Below are 23,780 nucleotides of genomic sequence, written 5' to 3' on the forward strand. Positions count from 1 at the left end.
GTGGTGTCCAAGGGATGATAGAAGTGGGAAGCCAGTCCCAAGAAGTGCCATGTACACCTGTGGGCAATGAATGCAAACTGAACAAGACCCACAGATGGTGTTTTGTGTTAAATGATATTTTTTCTGATTAAAAACTGCTGGAAAATGATTTTGCAGCTGGCACAGGTGCACCATCAAACTGTGGGCCATTTGCAAGTGAGACTACCTGGAATCCTTACATCAAGATACGTTAATTGAGAAATTATTCTCCTTAGTTACAAATTAGAAAATGTCCACAGTGATGGACACAGGGCCATGCCAGAAGCCAGTTGCTATAGTTTGGTGCACTGGCTGTGTGGATTGTTCTAACTGGACAAGGAGTTTCCAGGGAGGGGAATCCACCCTTGCTCACCTTTAGGGTGAGCTGGGGGCTCTGATGACTTAAAACATCTGCATTTTATCTTAAATTGTTTAACCAATTTTGCACTGAGGAATAAAGGATAGTCCATAGATCAGTGGCCAGTGGACTGCTAACACAATTAAGGAGAAGTCTAATGGCTAAAGTTGGATTTCTAGACATTAAAAAATGTATTTGTTGTCTGCCCATATGTCTCAAAATCCAACTGATTTCCCGCACATTTTCAGTGGCAGCCAGGAGAGGAAAAGGTTTATTCAAGAATCTCCTACCTGCTCCTCAGCACAATAGCAAGAAAACAAAACCAGGGCTTTTTCTCTTTGACATTTCTCAGTGATTTTTCCTGATGTTTCTCCAGGTCTGAGTTCACTAAAGACCAACACCTGAATTTTAGGCACTGTTTAGCTAAGCCCTTCCATTTGTCTGTGAGGTGCCTCTGCTGCCCTGTGTGACAATCCATATTGGTTCAGTTCTTGGCATGAGGATCAATGTTGATTTGTAATATGAAAAGCTTTCCTGGGTGCAGAGGAGTCCTGGCAGCAGCCTTGGAAAAGGCAGGTAAGAGGAAAGAGTTTCCTTTCCTGTGTGCAGCAGAAAACCACATCTCCATTTGGCTTGAAAAGAGTACAGGAGATGACTTTGGTGCTCCCTCTGTCTACACTGTGAACAACCAGCCCATCTCCTGCCAGGAGAGAAAACCTGTATTTCACCCTGGAAGAAGTGTTTCATTCCAGTTCAACCCAATTTATCAGGTGCAGCTTGGGGTGAAACACACACTGGATACCTGAAGGGATTTATGACCCTCCTGCTGGTGGGAAGGGGTGGGGAGGAGATGGGGATGGGGTGGCCAGAGCCTTTAGGGCTGGATCGCACTGCAGAGGTGTGAGGATGAAGACAGCAGCTGGTATCCCATGCTGGATTCTTTCCCAAGGCAGCTTTCCAAACAGGGTCACTGGTGCTTCCTTGACTCCACCAAAACCACCCCAAATCCTTTGGCCCTGCTGGTCACTCTGATCACTTGGGCCATGTCTGCAAGGAAAGGGAACAGAGCCCTTTTCCTGCCCAGTGCTCCCCAGCCCAGATCAGCCACGGGTGCAGGACCCACCAGGGCACCCCCAGCAGGCTGCTGGCACCTGTCCCCAGGAAAGGGCTGGAAGAAACTCCTCAGCATGTGTCACTCAGTGGCTCTGAGCCTGTGCCTTCCCTCAGCTCCATTCTCCAACACCAGCACACCCTTAGGTCAGTTTGTTGCCCAATTTCTACCATTGCCTCCATGAGCTTTAGAGGCTTGTGTCTATTTATAGTAGCAATGAAGAGTTTGATGACAATGAAGAGGATTCAAAAAAAAATTTTATTTTAATGGCCCCATTTTACATGGTAAACTACTGGCATGTGTAATATTTCTAGATTCTCTTGCTGACTCTCTTCAAGGTGAGGTCACCCATGGTCATTGTCTGAAAAAGAAATGGAAAGTATTAGCTTTTTATGAATTTGTAGAATCATTGTATATCCCAAGTTGAAAGGCACACATAAGGATCATCATGGTATTTAGCTCCAAACTATGCTTAGGATCTGGTCTTGCAAATCAAAACAGGACTGATCCCCAGTCTACCTCTCCTAAACTGGGTTTTTAAAACTTTTAATTTCTTCATGACTATCCCAAAGCACGTAGGGAAAAGCTGGCATCCCTCAGCTGGGATCAGTTTGCCTCACCTTTCTGCTCTAAGAGTGCCAAGTCCTGGCACATACCTGTTCCTCTGGCTGGGTGAGAACATGCCCTCATTACCCAAAACTTTGATCAGCCATGCCTAAACTGGGGTCTTAAAAAGTACTTTCTGTATCATAGTCTACTGAGACACTGCCTTCAGCTCCTGGCTGCAGAGCCTGTGTGCAAGCACATGCTCTGCTCCAGCACCTCCCAGTGCCTCTGCAGCTTCCTGGGGCAGGCTCCTGAAGGCAGCCCTGTTGTTCCAGCCATTGCCCTTCTACACTCACGTAGGTGATGGTGTCTCCGTTGAGCTCCGTGACGGATTTCATCCCTTTCACCTGTGTGACCAGTTTGTTGTTACCCTCCAGCTGCACAACAGCCTGGTGGAAGACAGAAGCATTCATGTTATTGCTGGAGACCACCTGGACCCCTGCATGCTGTCCTTCCCCTGCCACAGCAGGAGGGGACTGCAGAGCCACCTGAGCTGCACATCTGAAAAGGCTACAGACAGCACCAGCACCCTCAGGGCAGCTGTCACTGATCAATGAAATTAACCAAATAGATAAGACAGCAAAGCCCATTTCTGTTTATCTGTCTTGCCCAGTTATAAGATGTGTTCATTTGCCCTTGAGCTGCTGATGTACAGAGGCTAAAAGTCTTCTAATAACTCTTTCCAAAAGAGTTTATGCCAAAGGGGGTACAGAGATGCTGGAAATCATGACACAGCTGGTAGAGCTCTCAGAGCCCCATTCACAGAGCATTTCTTTGGTGATCACCCCTCCTGCTTTCAAAAGTCCCTGCAATTCCATATTCTCTTGAGGCAGAGATGAGAGGCAGATTTTGCCAGTGGTGTTGCCTTGACACTCTATGAACCATTGGAAACTAATGTCCAGGAAAGGGAGCACCCAAGTTAAAGGGTGGTAACTCCTCACCTTGCCAAATCATCTCCCCCAGGGTAACCTGAAGCAGTGAGAAAGGTAGCAGAGAAGCTACTGGGACTTAAAAGGAGATTTATTGGTTTATGATTGATTATCTGATTTTCCTACACTACCTTTGAATCAACAAAATTAAGGCAGAGGTATGTTTTGTGTTGCAACACAACACAAAGTCAATCCTTTTCCACCTCAAATCTTTCAGAACTCTTCCTGTCAAAAATTTTTACCAAAGCATCTCCATCCCCTTTTTCCAAATGGGATATTAAAACACTGGCTTCTAATGTTTTCCAAAATTACTATTGAAATTCAGAAATTGCTATTGAGATTCAGAAATACAAGGCTTCTTCTGCAGGAAGTGCAGTGCATTAATTAATACCTGTGGTATGGTCAGTCACTTTGCTCATATGCAGAGGGAATGGCTGGAAAGGAAATTTAATGTCCCTGAGCCTCCATGGCCCTGGCAGAGGAGGGGCTGCTCACTCACCTTCACTTTCTCTCCATTCAGCATCTCTATCTCACTCTCCTCTCCAATGGTGAACTGGTTTTTCATCACTTTGGAGCCAGTGGTTACGGTAACTGTGAAGTTTTTCCCATCCTGCACAATTTCTGAGATGCTCTTGAGGTCCTTGCCCTTCTGGATCTGGTCCTCAGGGAGCCCTGCCCAGGAACAAAAGACATGGAGTGAACGGTGGAGCCATCTGTGGGCAGATTGCTGCTGCTGAACAAATCAATGTGGCAGGATTTGGGGACCTACAGCTAGGAAAATTTCTATTCCAGTGTGGAAAAACCTTTCAGTGATGGTGCTTCCCCAAGAGCCACATGTCCCTGAGTCTGCTGGAGAGGAAGATTAATTCTGTCATCCTGAATTTTGTGTGGGAACTAGGCATGTCCCGTGTCTTGCTGACCTGACTGGGAGCACAAACACCACCTCCCTGTCTAAGAATAAATCCTGCTTTCCTTCCTTCACTGACAGGCAAGGGAAAATGGATTAAATAAGACAGAATAAAGGAACAAAGCATTTTTTAATGAGATCCGGGATTCCTCAGAACCAGTTTATAAAATCTTTTCCCAAAGCCTGAAGGTGATCTGACAGGTAGAGCCATTCTGACATGTAACTGTGCAGAAATATTGCAAAGCCCCCTGGATCCCTGCAGGACCACATTCCCTGTCACAGACACAAGTGGAAATCTTTCAGACACATTCATCATTCAGCATTTAAACAACACCAACTATTGTTCTGATGAATGGTGGGATGTGAGGCTGTGCAGCATCACAGCACAGTGGCTGAGCAATGTCCTGCTTGCCCCCAAATTTCACAGCCTGATGGAACAGGTCTGCAGTGCCCCTAAGTCACCAAGGTCCTGCAGGCTTATCACATGTGTGCAGCACTCAGCCACACTGGCCAGTGGCTGCAGAACCTGCCAGGACTGACTTCCTGCAAGCCATAAAACTTCACCCATCATCTCTTGACCCCTCGCCCCAGACATAGATGCTTTCTCTTCTATTTTGAGATCACATCTCCCCACAAATACATTTTAAACCCCAATAATTACAAGGTGACAGACAGAAATAGCAAATTTCAGAGATGTCTCAATCTACATCATCAGTACATCAGCACAGTTGGCTCCCAAAAATCAGTGGGATTTGCAGAGACAAAGCAGTACACAGCACATGCAGGCACATACCGAGGGCTCTCATGAAGGGCTCAAAGTTTTCCTGGTGCTGGAGCTCATATTTCCCAGTGAAGCTCATGGTGGAAAAGCTCTCTGTGCTCCTAACACAAGAGAAGGTGCCTTGCTGGTAAGCAGAGCTTGGTTTTATATCATCCTTCCACCTTAAAAGCTGGCCAGAGGTAAGATGATGTAATTGGTTTATGGGCATGTTCAAACATTAACATAAAACTGGGCAATGGTCAGTGATAAATTTCTCTACATTTTACAAACCACAATTTACAACGTGGGGGCAGGGAAAACCCCATAAAATATGTTTTATGGAGGTTGCAATGTGGCATCCATAAACAAATGATAAAAATATAATAATAATTGTGCAAAGAGTCTCATTATCAGAGGAACGAGCCAAATCATCTAATGAGTTTGCAGTCTGGAAGCACGTATGTGGAGGAGGAGGAGGAGAATGTGGTGACTGTGTGTCCCCTGGGGCTGACACTGGGGGGTTTCTGCTCACTGGTGTGTGCATGGTGGGTCTTTAGCACTGGCAGAATAGTGGCTGCACAGTGGCAGGGACTGACTCACTCACAGACCTGTGCTGGTGGGGTTTGGTGTGACCCAGACGTAGCAGCAGCACAAACCCATGGCTGTCCTCTAAGAAAAATGCTCCAAATCAATTCCTGGCTTTGCACTGGCCCACCTGAAGACTGCAGTTTGAATCAGGCTCCACCTCTATGGTCCTGTGTGGATAGGGAGCTGGTGCCATTAGTGATCTACCAAATCAGTTTCATCTCCTTTTCCCATAGGAGCCACAGTCACTCTGTATTGAAGAAGCATCCCAAGCCTTGGAGCTGCAATTCTCCCAGGTGCCACATCAGAAGAAGGGCCAGCAGCAGCCTCCAAGCTGAGCCAAATTCCTCCCTCCAAAGCAGGACCCAGAGCTGGGCTCCTCTTCCAGTCCCTTTGGCTGAGCACCCCAGGATGGCTTCATGGCATCTGAGCATCCATCCTCTGGGTCTGAACTCCCAGGCTGGGCTTCTTGCCTCAATGAATTCCTCCTCCCTGCCAAAGTCAGCTCACATCTTTGTCCCTTTTTGAAGTGAAATAATGTATAAGAATGAAAAAGACCTATCTCCTTCCAATTTGGAGATGCTGTCAGAGCCTTCTACTGCTGTCTGTCCTGCTGCTGCCACCTCAGCCCCACTGTCTGTGCTGCAGCAGTGAGCCTCAGTTTCTGGTTAATTAGTACAGGCAGTGTCTGCCAGATGAGGCAAGAGAGGGAAAACCTTGGCTGGTGGGATGGACAGTGGATGAAGTTGGCTGGGAGGGGGGGAAATCTGCAGGGACATCATCCCTGTGCACCATGGAGGGAGCCAGGCAGGTTCAGAGAGCATTCATGGAGGGGTGGATTGACTCAGCAATTTCTCCAAACAGCTTTTTGGGTTTTTTTCCATTTTATCCCCTCAGGAATGATGTCATGTTAGGAACTGCATTTCATTTTTATGCCTGCCTCAGGTGAATAGCCCGGTGTCACACGGGGCTGTGCTGACATGTCCCTTTTCAGTGTCCTCTTCATGGGGACAGCGGTGACTGACCTCTTTTGCTGTGTCCTGGCAGCACCCTGAGCTGCCAGATCCCTGCCTCCTGTCAGCCAACATTCTCTGCCCGTGGGCTGCTTGGAAGTACATGTGTGCCTCCCACATTTTTATGCCCTGGACCTCCAGCTGCTCCTCCAGGCAATTCAGGTTCCCTCTCTTTGCATGATGGGGAGAGAGATTAGGCTTGAAAAAACTGCAGAGTTCCCAGGCCCACAGTGTGCATGGAAATGAAGCTTCTAAGGGCTGGATGTCACTCATCAAATGTTAAAAGGGGAATATAATTGTCCAGGACTCTCTTGGTAACAGGGTAGAAATTTTTCCATTCACAGAAATGGACAACTCATGAGAGAATTCACACAATTTGGAACACAAATTGTTTTCTGTGGGTATCCTCTCCTCCTCTCCTTACTGTGAATAGCTACAACACATCTCTGTTCCTGATTTGCTATTGCTGAGTGGGGACTGTGGGTCACTGTTCGAAAGTTTGGAAATGTGATCAACTGATTTTTGATCAATGAACAAAAATAAAACCTCTTTGTGTTCTGTTGGGCTCAATGTTCTTTTATTTTCTTTAGCAAAGATATGTAGTTTGTACTGAAGAAAGGAGAAATGCTTATTGAATGAAATTTGGCCAAGGTAATTATTATCTAGCCAGGCCTGCTGAGCAAATGGCAGGTGAGATAAACTTAATCTCAATAGCAAAGTTCAGAATACTTGTACATCTCCCCTACAGAATACAGCATCTTTTAAAGTATGATATAATTTTAACTTTTCAAGAAAATGCACTTGATTTGCATTAACATGAGGCCATGTCAATTGATAATTTGATTAAAGTAAATCCATACCCTAAAACTTGAATCTGGTTTGTATAAAGAGAAAAGGCATGGACCATTTTCAAAAATTATTGAGGAAGCTACATCTTGAGGGAAGCCAGCAGGTACTTCTGTCTTTAAGCTGCTTTGAAAATAAAGCAGAGGATCTTAGAAGCTTGTCAGAAAAAAAAAAGACTGAAGTATCTTATTTCTGCTTTTTGCACCTGAGTCAGAGATAGGGACATCCAGAACATCTTAGGCAAGAATAGCACCAGTGGATCAGCCATGGTTTTGGCCAAATTTTAAACCTCACCTCCTCCATCTCCCTGGGCACTCATCCTGGGTCTCCAAGACCCACCTCTTGAAGGAGAGGTGCTCAACACAAACCTCCCAAACTGCAATTTGTGGCTGGTGCCTCATGTTACAACATCTTCCATAATCAAAAAGAATTTGTCTCTGTCATCTCTGTAGCTGCCTGTGGAGCAGTTGCATCCTTTTATGGCATCTCCTCAACCCTTCCCTGGGATTCCTGAGCTCAGCTCTCAGCTCTCACTTTCATTCACTGTCTGGGAAGCCACCCCCCTACCTGCACTCCTTGGTAAGTTGGACATTATAACTAGATTTTCAGGTTTATGGCTCCTACAGGAAAAAAATAAAGTGTCTCTGCCTCCTCCAGTTCAAAGTGAAGCTCTTAATTAAGTTCTGAACTACAAAAATGACTTTACAGCCAAAGTATGGGGAGAGGCACTTCTGTAGCCCAGGGGAGGGTCCCTGGCAGCCTTGTGGAGGTCTGGGAATGTCTTCATGTATCTTTCCTCTATCAGCTCACTTGCTTCTCTTCTATCAGCTCACTTGCTTCTCTTATCTGTCCCACCAGTGACTCCCCAGACTCCAGTGAGCCCAGCAGCTCAGTGCTTTGGGAAGCCAGGGTTGGGCTCTACACTAGGATTTTCTTGGCCCAAATGTGAAAGGATACAAGGCAGGACCTTTGATGATTCAGTCCTGGATTTTCCTAGTGCAGGTCCAGTTGAACACCCCAAAACCCCTAGACATTTTTTTAAAAAGCTTGGTCACAAGCTTGCCAGTCACAGATCCCCAGGTGGGCTCCCCTCTGTCTCAACACATAGTATTGTTGGGTAATTCTATTTCTGCTGCCCTTGAACCTGGAAACTTGGGCTGCTGCCAGGTTTTCACATCTCTGGTATGATTAATTTGAACCTTGAGGTACAAAGGTTTCTTCATTAGGCCACATGAGTGCATTGCTTCGAAAGGTTGGATGGGATGGAGAAGATGCTGCTGCTGCCGAAAGCTCTCCATCCCTCTTGGTTTTCCCTGTGCTGTGTTACCAAGACAGCACTGAGATTAAATACAGCATCTTTCCCAGATTCTTCTCTTTTTAAAATGCCCTTGGCAGTCTGCTGAGATTCCTGCCTCCAAGCTGTAACTTCCAAGCTGCAGATATGCAAGCACCATTTCCTATAGGTTTAGATTAGATATGTCATTATCAGAGCCCTGATAAGAATGCAAAAGCAGGAGCTTGTGCACAGAGCTGCTGCTTGTTAAAGCTTTCCATTGATGCTGTTACTCAGAAAAGAGCAGCCCTCAGCCCTTGTCATCTTATTGCAAAGGTGCCAAAGGGAGCAAAGGGTTCGTATTGCTTCTTCAAGGTCAAGGTGGCTCTAGCACTGATAGCACAAGAGCCTTAGCTCTGCTTATCAATGATCACCTGGGGACCACAGCTTACAGAAGAGTTGGACTTTGCTGCTGGGATCTTGCTTTACAATAGGAATAAAGCTGCTGGCTCTGCCACCCACTTCCCATTCTCTTGCTTCCAACATCTGTGGTGTAGAGCTGCGGCCTCTCTCCAGGCACAGGCACCCTCTGTTTATGCCCTTAGAGGATGTGTTTTGTCCCAGCAGGTTGGCCTTTGGTGGGGTGAGGCTGCTCTCCATCCCACAGCCCTTGTGGAGTCAGGGTAAAGGACTGAAAATGGTGCTCATTGCTTATGGAACTAGTTTGTGCCAGGACAAGGGAAGAAAATGTTGGGAAAGAAATGAAGCCATTAGCAGTCAATGTTCTTGAGTGAGAAAGGTCTGGAAGAGACCCCCAAAGCAGAGCCAGTGATGATTTAACCAATGGTGCATCTGACCCCACCACACATCTGCAGTGCAAACATTTCCCTCTGATCCAGGCACATGAAGAGCCCCTGAGACACGGTGGGGACAAGGAAACTTAAATGAGCAAGTGCAGGAGACTGATGTGTTGGCATGGAAAGGGAGCAGCCTCCAAGTGCCACAGGTGGTCAGGTGAACTCCTGTCCTGGAGGGACACCTGGCTGTCACTGTGGGCCAGTACTCACCTGTCCAGCTGTGCTCCCCTTCATCCTGATTTATCAAGCACAGTGGCTCACTCAGTGCTCCTCACAGAGGGCTGCAGGTGATTAGCCAAGGAGAGCATCTTGGGGCCAGACAAGTGTGGGGAGGAGCCTGTTCCTGTCTCTCCCTGAGGTAAATATATAACCACAATTTATACAGAAAATGAAGGAAAGTCCAAGCAATAACCCCCAAGACCTTCCCTGGCACACAGTGCCCCTTGGCTGGGGAAAGCAATGAGCCAAGAGTGATGCACCAGCCAGGGGGTCAGTGCTGAGGCAGTGCTCACAGCTGTGAGGGGGGCAGAGAATTGCATGGAGTCTGACAGCAACTGAGCCTTCACCAGGTTCAGGGCCACACAGGTGCTCCATGGGGAACAACCATGGTGCCAGCAAGAGCAGAGCTGTGGACAAAACCCAGGATTGCCACTGTCCACTTGGTCCTGTTGTGTTTTCATAGTCAAAGTGTCTCCCTGAGCACAGGTATCCCCATTTTGCACATTATGGAGCCTGACTTTTCCAAAGTCACCTGGAGAAGCTGATAAAGCATCTTCCTTGTCCAGTCCCTAACTGGGGGTCGTAGAGCCCACACTCTATGGGATTGCAGATTTTGATAAAAAAATGTGGCTATAGGGAACAATGTAAACTTCAGCATGGTAGAACCAGATTGCACAACCTTCTCCAGGATACAACAGCTTCTCCAATATCCCACCAGGGATGCCAGCACTGCACAATTCCTTGAGCTCCCTTTCTGCTCTGCCTTTATGAGTGGGTCCTGCACTTTGGCCTACAAGACCCAAACCACAAGACAGATGTCCTTGACCTGGTTGTGAAACACCTTGCTCTGAGGCAAGAGTGTTGCACCCAAATGTGGGGAAAGGGCTGACATGCTGGCAGCTCCTTGCCCTGCAAAATCAGCAGAGGTGGAAAAGTCTCCATGTGCACATTTGCAGATGAGAGGAGGTAATCATGTGGAAGTTCTGCCTCACATCAGCTGAGATACTGGCAATTTAGATCAGATTTAGAAACTGGGGAAAGAGCCACCTTTGCTGTAACAAAGATGCAGCTTTTTACAGTTTAATTTATTTACAGTCATACATTTCTGTCTTATATCTCCTTGACATGAGGTTCAAATAAATAATTCTGGGTGCATGTTTGCCTGTGCAGCTGCAGACATTCTGCAAACTTCCTCAGCCCCCTTTCTGGTGTAGATTCTGAGCCTGACTAAGGTGTGCCTGCCTCTGAGAAGGCACAACTGAAATACTTTGATTTCTGGTCATAACCTTGAAGTTTTTACCAAGAATCTCCCTGTTCTCTTTGTGAATGTTCAAACTTCTGTACATGAGAGGGCAGGGGACACAAAACTTCCACAACCCCCAGTGATAAACTCCTGTAATTTTTCTCAGCCAATGTAACACACTTCCCACTGGGAGGTACTCTGTACAGGGCAGTAAATGGCATTGCAAAATCCCAAATATCCTGGTCACTGCCTTTCTGACCTGCCTGGTGTTGTCTGGGTCTGGAAGCCTTTGTTTGAATGCGATTTTCAGACCCCAGACAATTTGTGGGCAGAGACAGGACTGGGAGTAATGGGGGCATTTTTGTTCTGCTCAGGGTTATGTGTTACTTTTTTATTAAATGTGGTGGACCTTTCTGGACCTGCATGAGAGTTGGGGTCCTTTCTGTGTGCCCTTTTCTGAGTGTCTCACTGGGGGCAGGAGAGATCTCACTGAAAAGAAGGTAATAAAATCCCAGGATGGAATCCTCTGGGGAGAAGATGGGAGAACATGAAGAACCTCCTTCCCACCCCGATGAGCTCTTGCATCAGCTTTGTATCCAACCCTCCTGCCGCAGGACAACGCCCGTGCTTCCTTTTCCTCAGCTCCAAAACTTTGGGGAGGTGTTTCCCGGCTTTTGTTGGGACAGCGCCCCTAACCCGAAGGGCGGAGGGACCTGTGGCAGAGTGGGAAAGGCTGGAGGGGATCAGGGACAGGGATGTGCAGCTCCTCCAGGATGCCAGGACACGAGGCACTGCCGCCATCTAGTGACTTGGGATTCGCCGGCAGAGCCGCTGGTCCACGGCGCTCCTGGGGATGCTCTGCCGGGAAATGGGCCGGGGACCCCCACCCAACGCGCCTCTTGTGCCTGGGACATGTAGAGGGGCACGCTTTGCTGGAGAGGATGGAAAAGCTGCTCAGCAAACACGAAGTTGAGAGTTTTGCTGTGCTTATCTTTGAGTGCTGCAACAGTCGGGGCTGACAGATGCTATTTTAGGGGGATTGGTACAGGAAAAAATTGAATTTTTGCTGTTATACGTCTCTCTGCTTCCTCAGTCCTCATCATGCTTTGGGATGCTTTGGAAGGTGGAGAGGTTGAGGAAATCCACCTGGAGGGATGAAAAATGATGCATTCCAAAAAAAAAAAAAAAAAAAAAAGAGAGAGGAAAAAAAAGGGAAAGTCTGAGAGCAGCTTGATCTGGGGCTTGCAAATACAGGTGATGCCTGACGTAGGAGTCCAGAGACCACGAACTGCTCAGGAATGGGCAAGGTCCAAACTAGAATTACAAATCCCAGCAGAAATATGGAGGCAGTGAGTAAGGCCAGGTTAATTAAAGGCTATTACATTTTCTAGCTCTTCATCTGTTGCTGCAGTGGATGAGTCCTGACAGGCAGCATGGGCACACTCCTCCCCTCCTTTTCTTAAAAATTCAAAATAATATTAAAGAATCATAGAATGAATCATGGAATCATGATGGTTTGGGTTGGAAGGGACCTTAAAGATCATCTAGTTCCAACTCCCCTGCCATGGGCAGGGACACCTTTCACTAGACCAGGTTGCTCAGAGCTCCACCCAAAATGAAACGCCACTCTAAACTTGAGTTCATGGAAATTGTAGGGCTGAGCATGGAAAAACCTCTCCAAGTAAATGGCAGTGTCATCCTGGTTTGTGTCCCAGGCTGTGCTCACCTGTGACTGCCACATCAGCAGTCCCTGCACCCCAGCAGTAACCACTGACCTTGTTAATGAGGGTTATCACTGCTGATAGACCCAGGGCATGGACAGACCTGTGGCAACAGCCTCTTTGCAGATGCAGAGCAGCAGGTATCCTGCTGTAATCAATTTTTTATTTTTGCAGGGCTCCTGCATCCCAGAGGGATGTAATGCTGAAGGAATCATCAATCTCATTGTAAGCTCTTCACTTGGAAAAAAAAATTGCATGCATTAATGAAGTCATTTCACACAGCTAAAACACACATTGAAAGAATTAGACACATGGCAAGTGAATGCCCAGAGACACAAGGTCCCATGCTGGTGGGAAAAGGTGAGGTCTCATTGAAGTGTGCTGGGTGACTCTTGCAAAGATGTACACTGGTGATATTAAATACTTGCATTGGTAATAAAAACTATCAGCTTGTGTAGTTCTTCCTATGGATTTGATCCTGTCCTTGTTCTAGCCTGAATCTGAGCTGAGCTCAAAGTGTGCTCTGCCTCTGCATGGGCAAGGAAGGAAAATCCTGAGTTCACCTTGGCACACCATCATGGAAAAGCGGAGAGATTAGAACAGAGGAGGCAAATCACATATCCTACAGCTTTTGCTCTTTCCTTTATTTCTAACATTTCAGATGTTTTGTCCAGAGATACTACTTGCAGTTTTTTGTGGCAGCTAGCACTGGAACGTGTTGAGGAGCTGAGACTCTTTTGGAGATATCAGCCACTCCCCCCAGCATCTAAGTAAAGCATCACTAGGAGCTTCCAGTGACTCCAGGGATGGCGATAGGGAGGTTTCACCATCAATTTAAGCCCGACCAATCCCTGAAGAACAAGGTCCAGCCTTGCTGTTTTATCCAGAACCTTCTGAAAAGACCTGGACCCACATCTGGAATGGGGACAGACCTCCATTACAGGGTGAGCACCCCACTGCATGCCATTGTGCCAAGAGTATCTGGTGACTACAGGTACAGGGAGAACTATGGGGCCACAGCAGGTTTGGGTGGCTCAGGCTTCATCTTTGCAATGTCATGAGGAATATTGAGCACAGAGATGGTGGGGAGATGCAGGCTGGCTGGCAATATAATTTATATAGTTATAGATAAATAGCTCCCTTCCTAGCTGATTTCCTAGAGGTGTGCTCTCTCTGGCCCACTGTTTGAGCTCAGATATATTATTAAAACACTTCTGTTTGCTTCCTGCTCTGCCCTGTTCAACCTTCAGCAACACCACCAAAAGCAGCTCTGTCCAGAGCCTGAAATTTACCTATTGCCTCTATCTAAAGAGCCTGCAGAAAGAGTCTTTTGGGATGTTGGGTGTAGAAAAGTCATTTTCCACACCACTGTCCAGGGCAATGACTGGACCACCCTCCACCAGATATTTTTCTCATTGCTCCAGTTACAACCATAAGAATAAGGAGAGAGAGGCAATGTATTTGGGGCAGATTCCAGTGCTTTGGCAGGTGGTATGTCCTTTGCTGCAGATGTGGCTTCCGTGGCTCATAGCAGGCTGTTATCAGCCATCCTTTGTACCTCAGCTCCTGCCTGCCTGGGCTGAAGTCCTTTTGCTTTCTCCAGCACTGTGTCCTGGGTTTGTGCAGCCACTGGTCCTGTGCTGACCTTTCCCTTCAAAAAATTCTGATTGTATTAAAATAAAAAAGCAGGAAAGGGATGCACAACCCTTCCCTGCAAAGAACTGGATTTTTTTGCACAACGCCTCCCATGTCTCCTCTCTCCCCTGTGCCTCAGTTTCCCCGTTGAAGTGACGGCTGCTGGGAGGCTGAGCAGAGCTGAGTTCCAGACTGATTGTGCTTCTGGGGTTTCCTGACTCAAACCCTTCTTTAGGCAGTTTCAATCTCAAATTTAAGTCCAAACTCATGGTTTAATCAGGTGTCTCCATGTTTCCCCACTCGAAGCCGGAATATCTCCCGGGTTACACAAGAGACCACAAGGTCTCCATGCCCTGTGCCTGATCACTCTCAGGTTAAAAGCTGGCTCCTAATATTTAACCAGATTTCCCCCTCGCTGCAGCTCGCACCTGCTGCCCCTTGTCCCGGCTCCTGGCACCGGCAGAAGCAGCCGAGCTCCGTCTCTCCCGCGTATTCCCATTCCAGGCTTGCTGCCGGCCGTCTCTGCCGTGGCACCGGGAACACCGGCGGGTGACACCGGGGACAATTTTCCGTGAGCACCGGTGCAAAGGGTGGCCGGGCTGGAAGCGGTGGCCGCAGCTTCTTTGGGCAGTTCCCCGCCGTGCTGAGCCGCGCTGAGGGGGCAGCGCTGCCCCAGGGCCTGAGGGAGGCACGGCCGAGGGGGGCACAGGGGCAGGGGGAGACCGGGCCGGTCCCAGCAGCGCCGGCGGGATTTGCGCCGGTCCGGAGGATTTAGCTCAGCCCTTCCTACACTGCGTCAAATCCTGCCCTTAGTTTAACCCCTTTGAACAAAACCAGCCTGCTCTGAAAACGTAGTGATTTCTTTTTTAATTTAAAGCTCCAGCTTTTGCAAACAGCCCCCCAAAGGTTCATGACGTGCTTCTGCAGCGACTTGTGCGCCGTCAGGGCTTTTCCTCAGGCGGGAAGTGTCTCCCCGGGCAGGGTAGAGGGAAAGCCGGACAAGGAGGCTCCAAAGGAGGCTCCAACCTTGGCACAAATCCCAGGCAGCCTTTCCACCTCCTGCAAAATGCCGAGTGCCCTGCACTGACCCTGGCTGCTCCAGCTCCCTGTGGAAGGAGGTGGTTTGTCCCCTCGCGAGTTCTCTCTGCCCACAGAGGAGGTTTTGGAGGGAGTTGTTTTGGGGTGAGGGCCTGTTCCTGGTGTGGGGGTGCTTTGTGTTGCTGGCAGTGATTGCGGTGCCTCCTCAGCAGCCATGGAGTACATCAGCACACGGGGAGGCACGGGGGCCGTGGACTTCGAGGGAGCCCTTTTCTCTGGGTATGCCCCCGATGGGGGCCTCTTCATGCCCCAGCGCGTCCCCTCGCTGCACAGGGACACCCTGCGAAGGTGGAGCAGCCTGTCCTACCCTGAGCTGGTGAAGGAGCTGTGCTCCCTCTTCATCCCAGCCGAGCTGGTCCCACGGAACGTGCTCAATGGTGAGCTGAGTGGGGAGCTGCTAGTGGGGATGTGGACAAGGGTTTGGGGGGTCTGGATGCTTCTGCCTGCCTTTCTCCATCCTCTTCACAGCCCCCAAGAGAAGGAGCCTGCTGCACATTCCCTGCTCCTTTCTGTAGCCTGCTCTCCTCTGTCACCTTTCTGGCACTAATGGAAAAGGTGTCCCCTGTTTAAAAATAAGGGTTCTGGTGACAGCAACAAGCTGATGTTGTGGCCCTGCTCACTGCTGGCACTCCCTCCAGGGCTTTCTTCTGCTTCACACTTGCCTTGATGTGTGTTTTTAAATGTTTTTAACACTTATGAGCTATCTTTTCCACCAGAGGGCAGCTGCAACCTCTGTCTCAACAGCACGTTGGTATAAAACTCAGGTTTCCTGTATTTTATGTATTAATGTAGTTTTCTGATTGTGTGGCATGTCCCCTGGGATTACTTAGCTCAGAGTTATCCAACATCATGAAGCTGGGCTGGTTCATTCCTAATAACCATAAATCACTTTTGGGATACCTGTCACTGCACAGAGCTTTGGTTGTGCAGGAGGGTACCCAGGAGCACAAAGAGCACAGATGCAGGAAGCCATGGGTCAGAAAAACACTCCTTTCATTTAACAGGCCATTTATCCATTTTCCCTCTAGAGCTGATCGACAGGGCCTTCAGCAGATTCAGACACAAGAATGTTGTGCATCTGTCCAGGCTGAAAGATGGGCTGAACATTTTGGAGCTCTGGCATGGTGTTACGTATGCATTTAAGGACCTGTCCTTGTCCTGCACAGGGCAGTTTTTACAGTATTTCTTGGAGAAAAAGCAGAAGCATGTCAATATTCTGGTGGGTGAGTATGACTCCTTGGAGGTAAGGTTCTTGGGCAGGCCTTTACCTTGAGAGCCACCATCCTACAGCCCTCCCCAAAGATGCCCCGGGATGGTATTGCCTGATAATCTCCAGGCAATGCCAGAGTGGCTGCTCTGGCCAAAAACATCTCATAGAGCATCTCTGCATCTTTTTCTTAAAGTGCAGTGGTGCAGGTTTGATTGACACAGCAATTTTTTGCTTTTCTTTCTGCTTCCTCACCTTGAAACAGGGACTTCAGGGGACACGGGGAGCTCGGCCATCGAGAGCATGAGAGGGCAGAAGAACGTGGACATCTTTGTTCTGCTGCCCAAGGGGCTCTGCACCCAGATACAGGAGCTTCAGATGACCACTGTCATTGAAGACAACGTCCATGTCTTTGCTGGTTGGCACTGCTGCTTGAACTGTCCACTTTATGGCCCTGCTGTGTCAAAACCTTGACCCTAAAAGTCTGAGGGGGCTGCTCAGTGGGGTTTGCAGCTTTAGCAGCTGCAGCCAGCTGGGTCATTGCTATCACCATGCCCAGACACCTGGCTAACAGGAGACAACATCCCCAGTTTGACAGCCAAGCAGTTTAAGGCTTCTTTTTCTCCTGGCTGTAGATCAGAGCTGCCTCCATGCAGGTGGTTGGTGTTTGGTTGAACTAAATTCAGCACCATTTTTTGTCACTAAAAGGATTTGGAACCAATTCCAAATTTCCCTCTGTCCTCTTGCTTTCATGGGTGAGCCACCTCCTACCACCATGCCGTCTCCGTGGGTTGGCATCAGCACTGGGTGCTTGAGCTGCTTGAGTTCCCATGGAGTCCTCTGCTCAACCTGGTCTCACCTTGGCATCTCACAAGGGGATGCAGCATTTGCCTTCCTGGCAGGTTTATATTTTGTAGAAGCAGGAGCCCAGAGTGCTGTGTCTGCAGAAACCACCTGACATCCAGAGGGTGCCACTCAGGCCCTGGTTCACACAGCCCCCAGGGCAGATGGGCAACTCCTGGCCACAGCAAACCCCAGGGCTTGAGACCAGCCCTATTTCTGAGCAGAAACACCTCGTGCCTGATGCACTGCTGCTGGCAGATCTAATCTTTCCTTTCTCCTTTTGACAGCTCATGGGAACAGCGATGAAATTGATGAGCCGATTAAGGAACTGTTTGCTGATGTCAATTTTGCTGGAAAATACAACCTGATGAGCTTGAATTCTGTCAATTGGTCCAGGATTATGGTGCAGATTGCCCACTACTTCTATGCTTACTTTCAGTGTGCCCCATCCCTGGATACCACCCAGCTGCCAATGGTGGAAATTGTTGTGCCCACGGGAGGAGGAGGAAATATCACGGGTAAAGGGAAAAAGAGATGGGTTAGATAAGAGAGAGAGAATGCTCTGATCTATGGACCAAAAGCACTTTGCAGATACTGGGTATTGCTATTTATTAAAACACCCACTCTCTGGTGGGATTTCTTCAGAACCACTTATATTTTATTACTCATGTATGGTTATTACTCAATTTAAGTGTCACTGATGATTTGCAAGGTGCAGAAAAACCCAAACCACTCTTTGATGATGACTGTAACTATCTTGAGGATGGGCACATTAGAAGAGGACAGAATGCGTTTGATGCAGAAAAGAGGGAAAATGCTGTGGCTCTGATTTCTTAAGTGAGACATTAACAGAGGTGTGGAGTCCTGCCTGGTCCTCTCTGGTTTGCATGGTAATGCATGGTCAGGACAACCACTCTTAATTGCATAATCTGGCCTTCTAAATGAGAGTCCTTGATTGCCTCAGTCCCAAAATAGGTGTAGAACTGTCTTATGAAAGCAATAAAGGATTTTATATATTCACTGCTCTTCCAGGCTGCCATCAGAGAGGCAAAAGCCCAAAATCTTCATCTCTCCTGCTTGCCTGTCAGCTGCCTGAACTCTCTGCCCCCTGCCTGTCCACCAGCAAAAGTGAAGATGAGCAAGGGTCTGTGTTCAATGGCAGGTGGAGCATTGCATCCCTGGGTTTTATAATCTGTGCTCTACCAAGCCACTGAAGTCAGATATCTCAGAGTCCACTAGGGAATATAATTTCTGCCTGCTTCTGAACTAGATGCTCAATCAATTTGTATGATGACTGCTTTGCAAAATCTCCTTCAAATGTTTCTTCATCGAGCACTCGTGCATTTTTTTCACTTTTTTTCCCCTAGCTGGCTGTATTGCCCAGAAAATGGGTCTCCCAATTCAACTTGTTACTGTGGTGAACAGCAATGACATCATTCATAGGACTGTTCAACATGGAGATTTCTCACTGGCAGAGAGCGTGAAGGCTACGTTGGCATCAGCCATGGATATCCAGGTATGTAGTGAACTGGCCAAAATGCAAAAATAGAAAATATTGCTGGGCTGGTTTTTAATCTTGTACTCTGTTCTGCCTGTAAAATTCTGCCACTCGATGATGCATTAGGAGGTGTGACTCCTATTGACCATTTATGCTACAGACTGCTGAGTTGAGATAGATCAAACTCCTTCTCCCTCACTTTTCAGGGTCTGACTTTCTGATCTTTGTTGTTGAGTTCTGGGTTTCTGGGGATTGTTCTGTGCAAGCTTAGCAAGACAGGGACATTTCCACAACATGAGACAGCTAGAGAACTAAAAATGGCATCATGTCTCGAGGGTTTTGTTGATGCTTCTGAAAAGCTCCACAAAGAGCAAGAGGAGAGACTAGGAAGGAGGTGGAGAAGTCCAGAAGAAATGCCTTGTTCATGGCTGCCTGCAGCTTGCTCAGAGCAAAACAAGTCCCAGCAGGCAGGGAGAGGTCTCAGAAAGAAAAGTCATGGAGGTACAGAAACCAAACACCTGGAAGCACATACCTCCTCTTTCATTCCCACCCTGGGATCCCCAGGGATTGGATCTGCTTCCAAACAAGTGATCAAAGTGGGAAACCCTTGGTGTTGCATCTCTGTGGCCTTAAGCTGCCTGGATTTTCCAAAAGCTGTTCAAACACACTGGGAGGACCTGGGAGTCTGGAGGGATTGCCATGCTTTGCAGTCACTAAGTCCTTATGCTCCTTTCACCAGACTGTGCTTGGCTTTCCTCCTGAGCCAGGAACTTGTGGGGCTCCTCAGAGCTCCAGGGATAACTGGGCTCCTCTTCAGCCCATCTCCCTTCACTAGCACTGGTCAGCAAGTGCCACACTTTGGGATCTTGGGGGCAGTCAGGTGAGGAGATTTCCTGAGATTCCTGAGGAGCTGGATGAGTGAATCCCTCTGCACATTCCTCTCCATAGCTGCATGGGATGTCACTGTTCACTCACATCTGAAACATCCATGCAAATATTTCTGTAGCTAAAGAGAACATTTGTTCTGGAGGGGAATTCAGGAGGTCTCTGGTTGGGACTTGTTTAAAGCAGATTCAGCCTTGAGGTCAAGTGGGATTGCTCAGGGCTTTGTCCATTTGGGTGTAGGAAACCTTCGAAGATGGAGAGTGCACAGCCTCTTTAGGTTGCTGCTTCTGCAGACTAAGATAAGGCAGAGAAAACTTTCCTGTTAGATGCTGCCTGAAGAGTTGAAGGTGAAGCAGAAAGTCTGGTGTGGATGAGCCTTGCAAGGAGCAATCCCAGGACAATCCCAGCAGATGCTATGTCTTTGCAGCCAAGCAGGGGCTTTTCTCTGTCCCTGAGGTCAGGAAGAGCCACAGAGCTCATATCCACACTGCAAAACGTTGTCCCCAGCATGAGCTGGCCTCCAAACTGGGCCCCAACATTCTCCTGGAGAGCTCTGGTGGTGTGGGACACAAGCCAAACACATTCTCCTGGAGAGCTCTGGTGGTGTGGGACACAAGCAAAACACATTCTCCTGGAGAGCTCTGGTGGTGTGGGACACAAGCAAAAGCCTTACTTAGATGGTGAGGCTGGTGCTTGCACCAGTGCCCTGGCCCAGTTCAACTTACTGGTGTCACCATAGTGTTCTGTAATGGAAACTGTAAGGCTGGTGGGAATGGAGGGTGAAGGGGAAATGTGGGAAGATGTTGGAAGGATATGGGAACAGCAGAAAGAAGGACAGGAGAAAGGGTGTCAGGAGCACAGTGTTGGAGGCACATCCAGGAGCAGGTCATGGAAGTCCAGGCACACTGACCAGGACAGCCTAAAACAGGGGACAGCCTAGAGCAGAGGGCAGGCTACACCCAGACTAGACTGAAGATTAGAGGCTGAAGGCTCTGGGAGATGATGGTGGGAAGATGAAGAACAGAACTGAGCCCATAAGACACCCAGATAAGGACACAAAAGGCTGAGTAAGTCCTGATGACTTGACAAGGTAGGACACGATGGAGTGACAAAAGGTCACAGGCGCTGTCAGCTGTTAAAAGTTATGAAGAGTTTATCCAAACTTGAGCCCAGGAGGTGAGATGAGGACTCTGTAAATTGGTGCCCTTGTCCTGTCTGTCCCTACAAGGTATCTCAGCCAAACCACCTGGATGAATATTTCTTGGTGCTTGTAAATGTGCAGGAATGAGGCAGGGCAGAGAAATTGGTTTGGGACCCTCCTGTATGGTCTTGCACAGAGTTCTGCTGCAGTGTTGCAATGCTGATTGCTCCACAGCCATATAGGCCAGTCAGGCCCTATATGTGCCCTATGAATTCAGGGAGATTATCAGCCAGCCCTGCAGCGAGCTGGGTGTCTCATTAAGTCACGCAGGAGCTGACTCACAGCAGCATCTGCAACACTGAGTAAACAGCTGGATATGTCTGGTTCTCCAGTACACAGTGTGTTATTAGCCTGGGCTCCTCACAGTGATGGTACAGATGTGGTCAAGCTGTTGATTCATCAGCCATCCCTTCATTTTCTGTTTTAATCTGATGGTCACTGACAGACTGCTCTGACAGGTCAGAGGTTCAAAAGACATTGTGTTCCCAAAGACTTGTCCTGAGATGTAAAAAAGCCCACCCTGACTTCCAACAAGAAAAGCACAGTGGTAGGACCTCAGCCCTAATGAGACATCAGAGAATCCACAAGGATGCTCCCCCCATTTGAATTTCCTCACCTCTTGCCTTGTTATCCCAGGAGCCTTACAATGTGGAGAGGATCCTCTGGCTGCTCTCGGGCTCTGATAGCCACCTGATAAAAACTCTGATGGAGCAATTCAACATCTCAAAAAGGCTGAAGCTGCCAGAGGATTTGCACAGAAAGGTCAGTTCCTCACCCATACAACTGTGTGTGTGTCTGTAAGATTATTGCCAGGTATTTTCAATTCATTTTCAGAATTAAAAATATCATAATGGAGAGTATGCAACCAAAAATTTAAGCGTGACTCCAGAACAGTTTGATATCAATGTGTGGGCATGGAGATACTAAAAACCCCTTTATATTTTTTTTTAAGAATGCTCTCTCTTCTTCAGAAAAGTAAGTTAAAAATTACCTGCAGTTATTTAGGTAGCATATGAAATTGGCCTATCCTTGGCCATGCACTGAGGCATTGTACAGTGGATGCTGGCACAAATCAGGTGTTTGGGAGTGGGTCTGCTGAGTTTGGTGCAATTCAGCCTTGCTGTTACAGCAAAGGGGAGCACAAACACAAAGCAGAGAGAGATACAAGAGAAAACCAAAGATTTGAGTTGTGAGAGGGACAGGTACAAAATCCTGCCTTTTCCTGTCCAATTTTTGATGTGTTCTCCTTCACAGAGCAGCCTTTGCCCAGTGTCCACTCCTGCTTGTGCTGCAGGAAGATAAATATAAAACGATTTTATTATTAAAAGCAAAAAGAACTGTTACCCTGAGGTGGATTTTACAAGTCCTCAGAAACTCCCTCAGAGCATGGAAATAGCAGTGCAGAGGTGAGGAGCTGAGCCCTGGCTCCTGCTCACCCACACTCACAGCACCTGTGGACAGAAACCCCTTGCCCACACTCCATCCCTGTGGTTTATTCCAGCAGTGCCTCATCCCCAGGCTGCAGCAGCAGCAGCCCCTTTTCCTTCAGTCTCTGGGGGAACCCATCCTCCAGCCTCTCTATTTCCACCTGATTTAAAGCCAGCTGGGGGGGTGGTGCCCTGTGTGACCCTCCCTGTTTCTCCACAGCTCTCTGAGACCCTGGGATCGTGCTCAGCCTCTGACCAGGACATTGTGGGAGCCATGCGGCGCTGCTGGGAGGAGAACCAGTACCTGCTGTGCCCCCACTCTGCTGTGGCTGCTCACTACCACTACTCACAGCCACCCAGGTAGGGACAGCCATGGTCAGGAGCATTAGGGACTGGACCATCATTATCCCCTTGCTCCTGCAGCATCTCCAGCCCAGCTCACTTACACCATAAGTTTTCTTTGCTTGTCTTTACTTTCCAGCATCCCCCGGTGTTGCTTGGCTCCAGCCTCTGCAGCCAAATTTCAGGATGCCCTTCTCCGAGCTGGCCTGGCTCCCCAGATCCCCCCTGAAATCTCTGCCCTGACAGCAATGGAGACCAGGTCCACTGCCCTGGAGCGGGGACAGGACTGGGCACAGGTGCTCCGGGGCCGGATTGAAGCTGTGGCACAGCAGTGGGAGGCACAGGCAGGTCACTCTGCACCCCAGGGCAGGTAGTCACACAGATGTGACCACTGGACACAGCTGGACAATGTCCCAGGGCTCATTCTCCACTCCCAGAAAAGCCCTGTCTTATGCTGGGAGTCTCCATGCAATGATGTATTAGCAAGAATTCACTTCCCTGTGTAATTGGACAATTTCATAACATTTTCAGTAAAGAGCACTGCAACTGTATCCCTTTTTCCTAATAAATCAGAAAAACTGAATTAAACTCTGAGTAAACCTGGCTGTTCCATCATTACTGGCTGTTCCAGAAAGCTGTCATAGCACTACCCACAGCTGCCTGCTTCTTGAGCATTATCCAGTGATTCTGGCTCTGTGCTGGGATGTTCAGCCCAGCAATCCCAATAGCACCCAAGATGCTCAATAGGAAACACATACAAGAGTGGGGTGGATCCACTTTACCCATCCCTGTAGTTTAAGCAGTGCCAGGATTGTTCCCAGGCACTGAAACTTGCTGTGTGATCGTGTTAAATAGCAGATGTTTTCCCTGGACAAGTTTCTCTTAAAGAGCTATTTTCCAGTGCTGTATCTCACAGCTTTTGGTCCTAGTCCTGCTTCAGACTCTTCCCAGGCAACTTCCACTGTAACAAGTAGGAAATGGGAAATTCCCTTTATCTTCTGCCTGAAACTTCAGGTCTTTCAATACCACATTCTCATCATATACATATAAATACATAAATACCTTGTGTGGGAGCTGCCTCCACAAGTCATGCATCTGGCAAGAATCTCTTGTGCCTAAAAAAGGGGGAAGAAACATAGGAATAATTATACCAGGGGGAAAAATCCCCCTTTGCCATCAAAAAAAAAAATTCCCCCTT

The 23,780-nt window shown here is 48.2% G+C and overlaps 2 protein-coding genes across 4 annotated transcripts; one reads left to right on the top strand and one right to left on the bottom strand.

Moving 5' to 3' along the window:
* Positions 1 to 1,757: 1,757 nt before the first annotated feature.
* FABP1 (fatty acid binding protein 1) lies at positions 1,758 to 4,789 on the bottom strand. The gene is made up of 4 exons (XM_054633789.2): positions 4,723 to 4,789; positions 3,522 to 3,694; positions 2,390 to 2,482; positions 1,758 to 1,848 (listed from the first exon to the last, which is right to left on the bottom strand). The coding sequence occupies exons 1-4, from the start codon at positions 4,787 to 4,789 to the stop codon at positions 1,798 to 1,800; spliced, it is 384 nt and encodes a 127-aa protein (XP_054489764.2). The 3' UTR covers positions 1,758 to 1,797.
* An 8,521-nt stretch (positions 4,790 to 13,310) lies between these two features.
* On the top strand, positions 13,311 to 23,185 carry THNSL2 (threonine synthase like 2). 3 transcript variants are annotated; one of them, XM_077177854.1, is made up of 9 exons: positions 13,311 to 13,390; positions 15,332 to 15,556; positions 16,208 to 16,402; positions 16,652 to 16,804; positions 17,517 to 17,747; positions 18,597 to 18,745; positions 21,450 to 21,575; positions 22,461 to 22,600; positions 22,722 to 23,185. In XM_077177854.1, the coding sequence occupies exons 2-9, from the start codon at positions 15,334 to 15,336 to the stop codon at positions 22,954 to 22,956; spliced, it is 1,452 nt and encodes a 483-aa protein (XP_077033969.1). In that variant the 5' UTR covers positions 13,311 to 13,390; positions 15,332 to 15,333; the 3' UTR covers positions 22,957 to 23,185. The 3 variants fall into 3 exon arrangements, with proteins under 3 accessions (XP_077033969.1, XP_077033968.1, XP_054489493.2); XM_077177853.1 differs by having other exon boundaries at positions 13,334 to 13,390; positions 15,329 to 15,556; XM_054633518.2 differs by lacking the exon at positions 13,311 to 13,390 and adding an exon at positions 14,366 to 14,652 and having other exon boundaries at positions 15,329 to 15,556.
* Positions 23,186 to 23,780: the final 595 nt, after the last annotated feature.

Source organism: Agelaius phoeniceus, chromosome 4 (assembly GCF_051311805.1).
Source record: "Agelaius phoeniceus isolate bAgePho1 chromosome 4, bAgePho1.hap1, whole genome shotgun sequence".
Lineage (NCBI taxonomy): Eukaryota > Metazoa > Chordata > Aves > Passeriformes > Icteridae > Agelaius > Agelaius phoeniceus.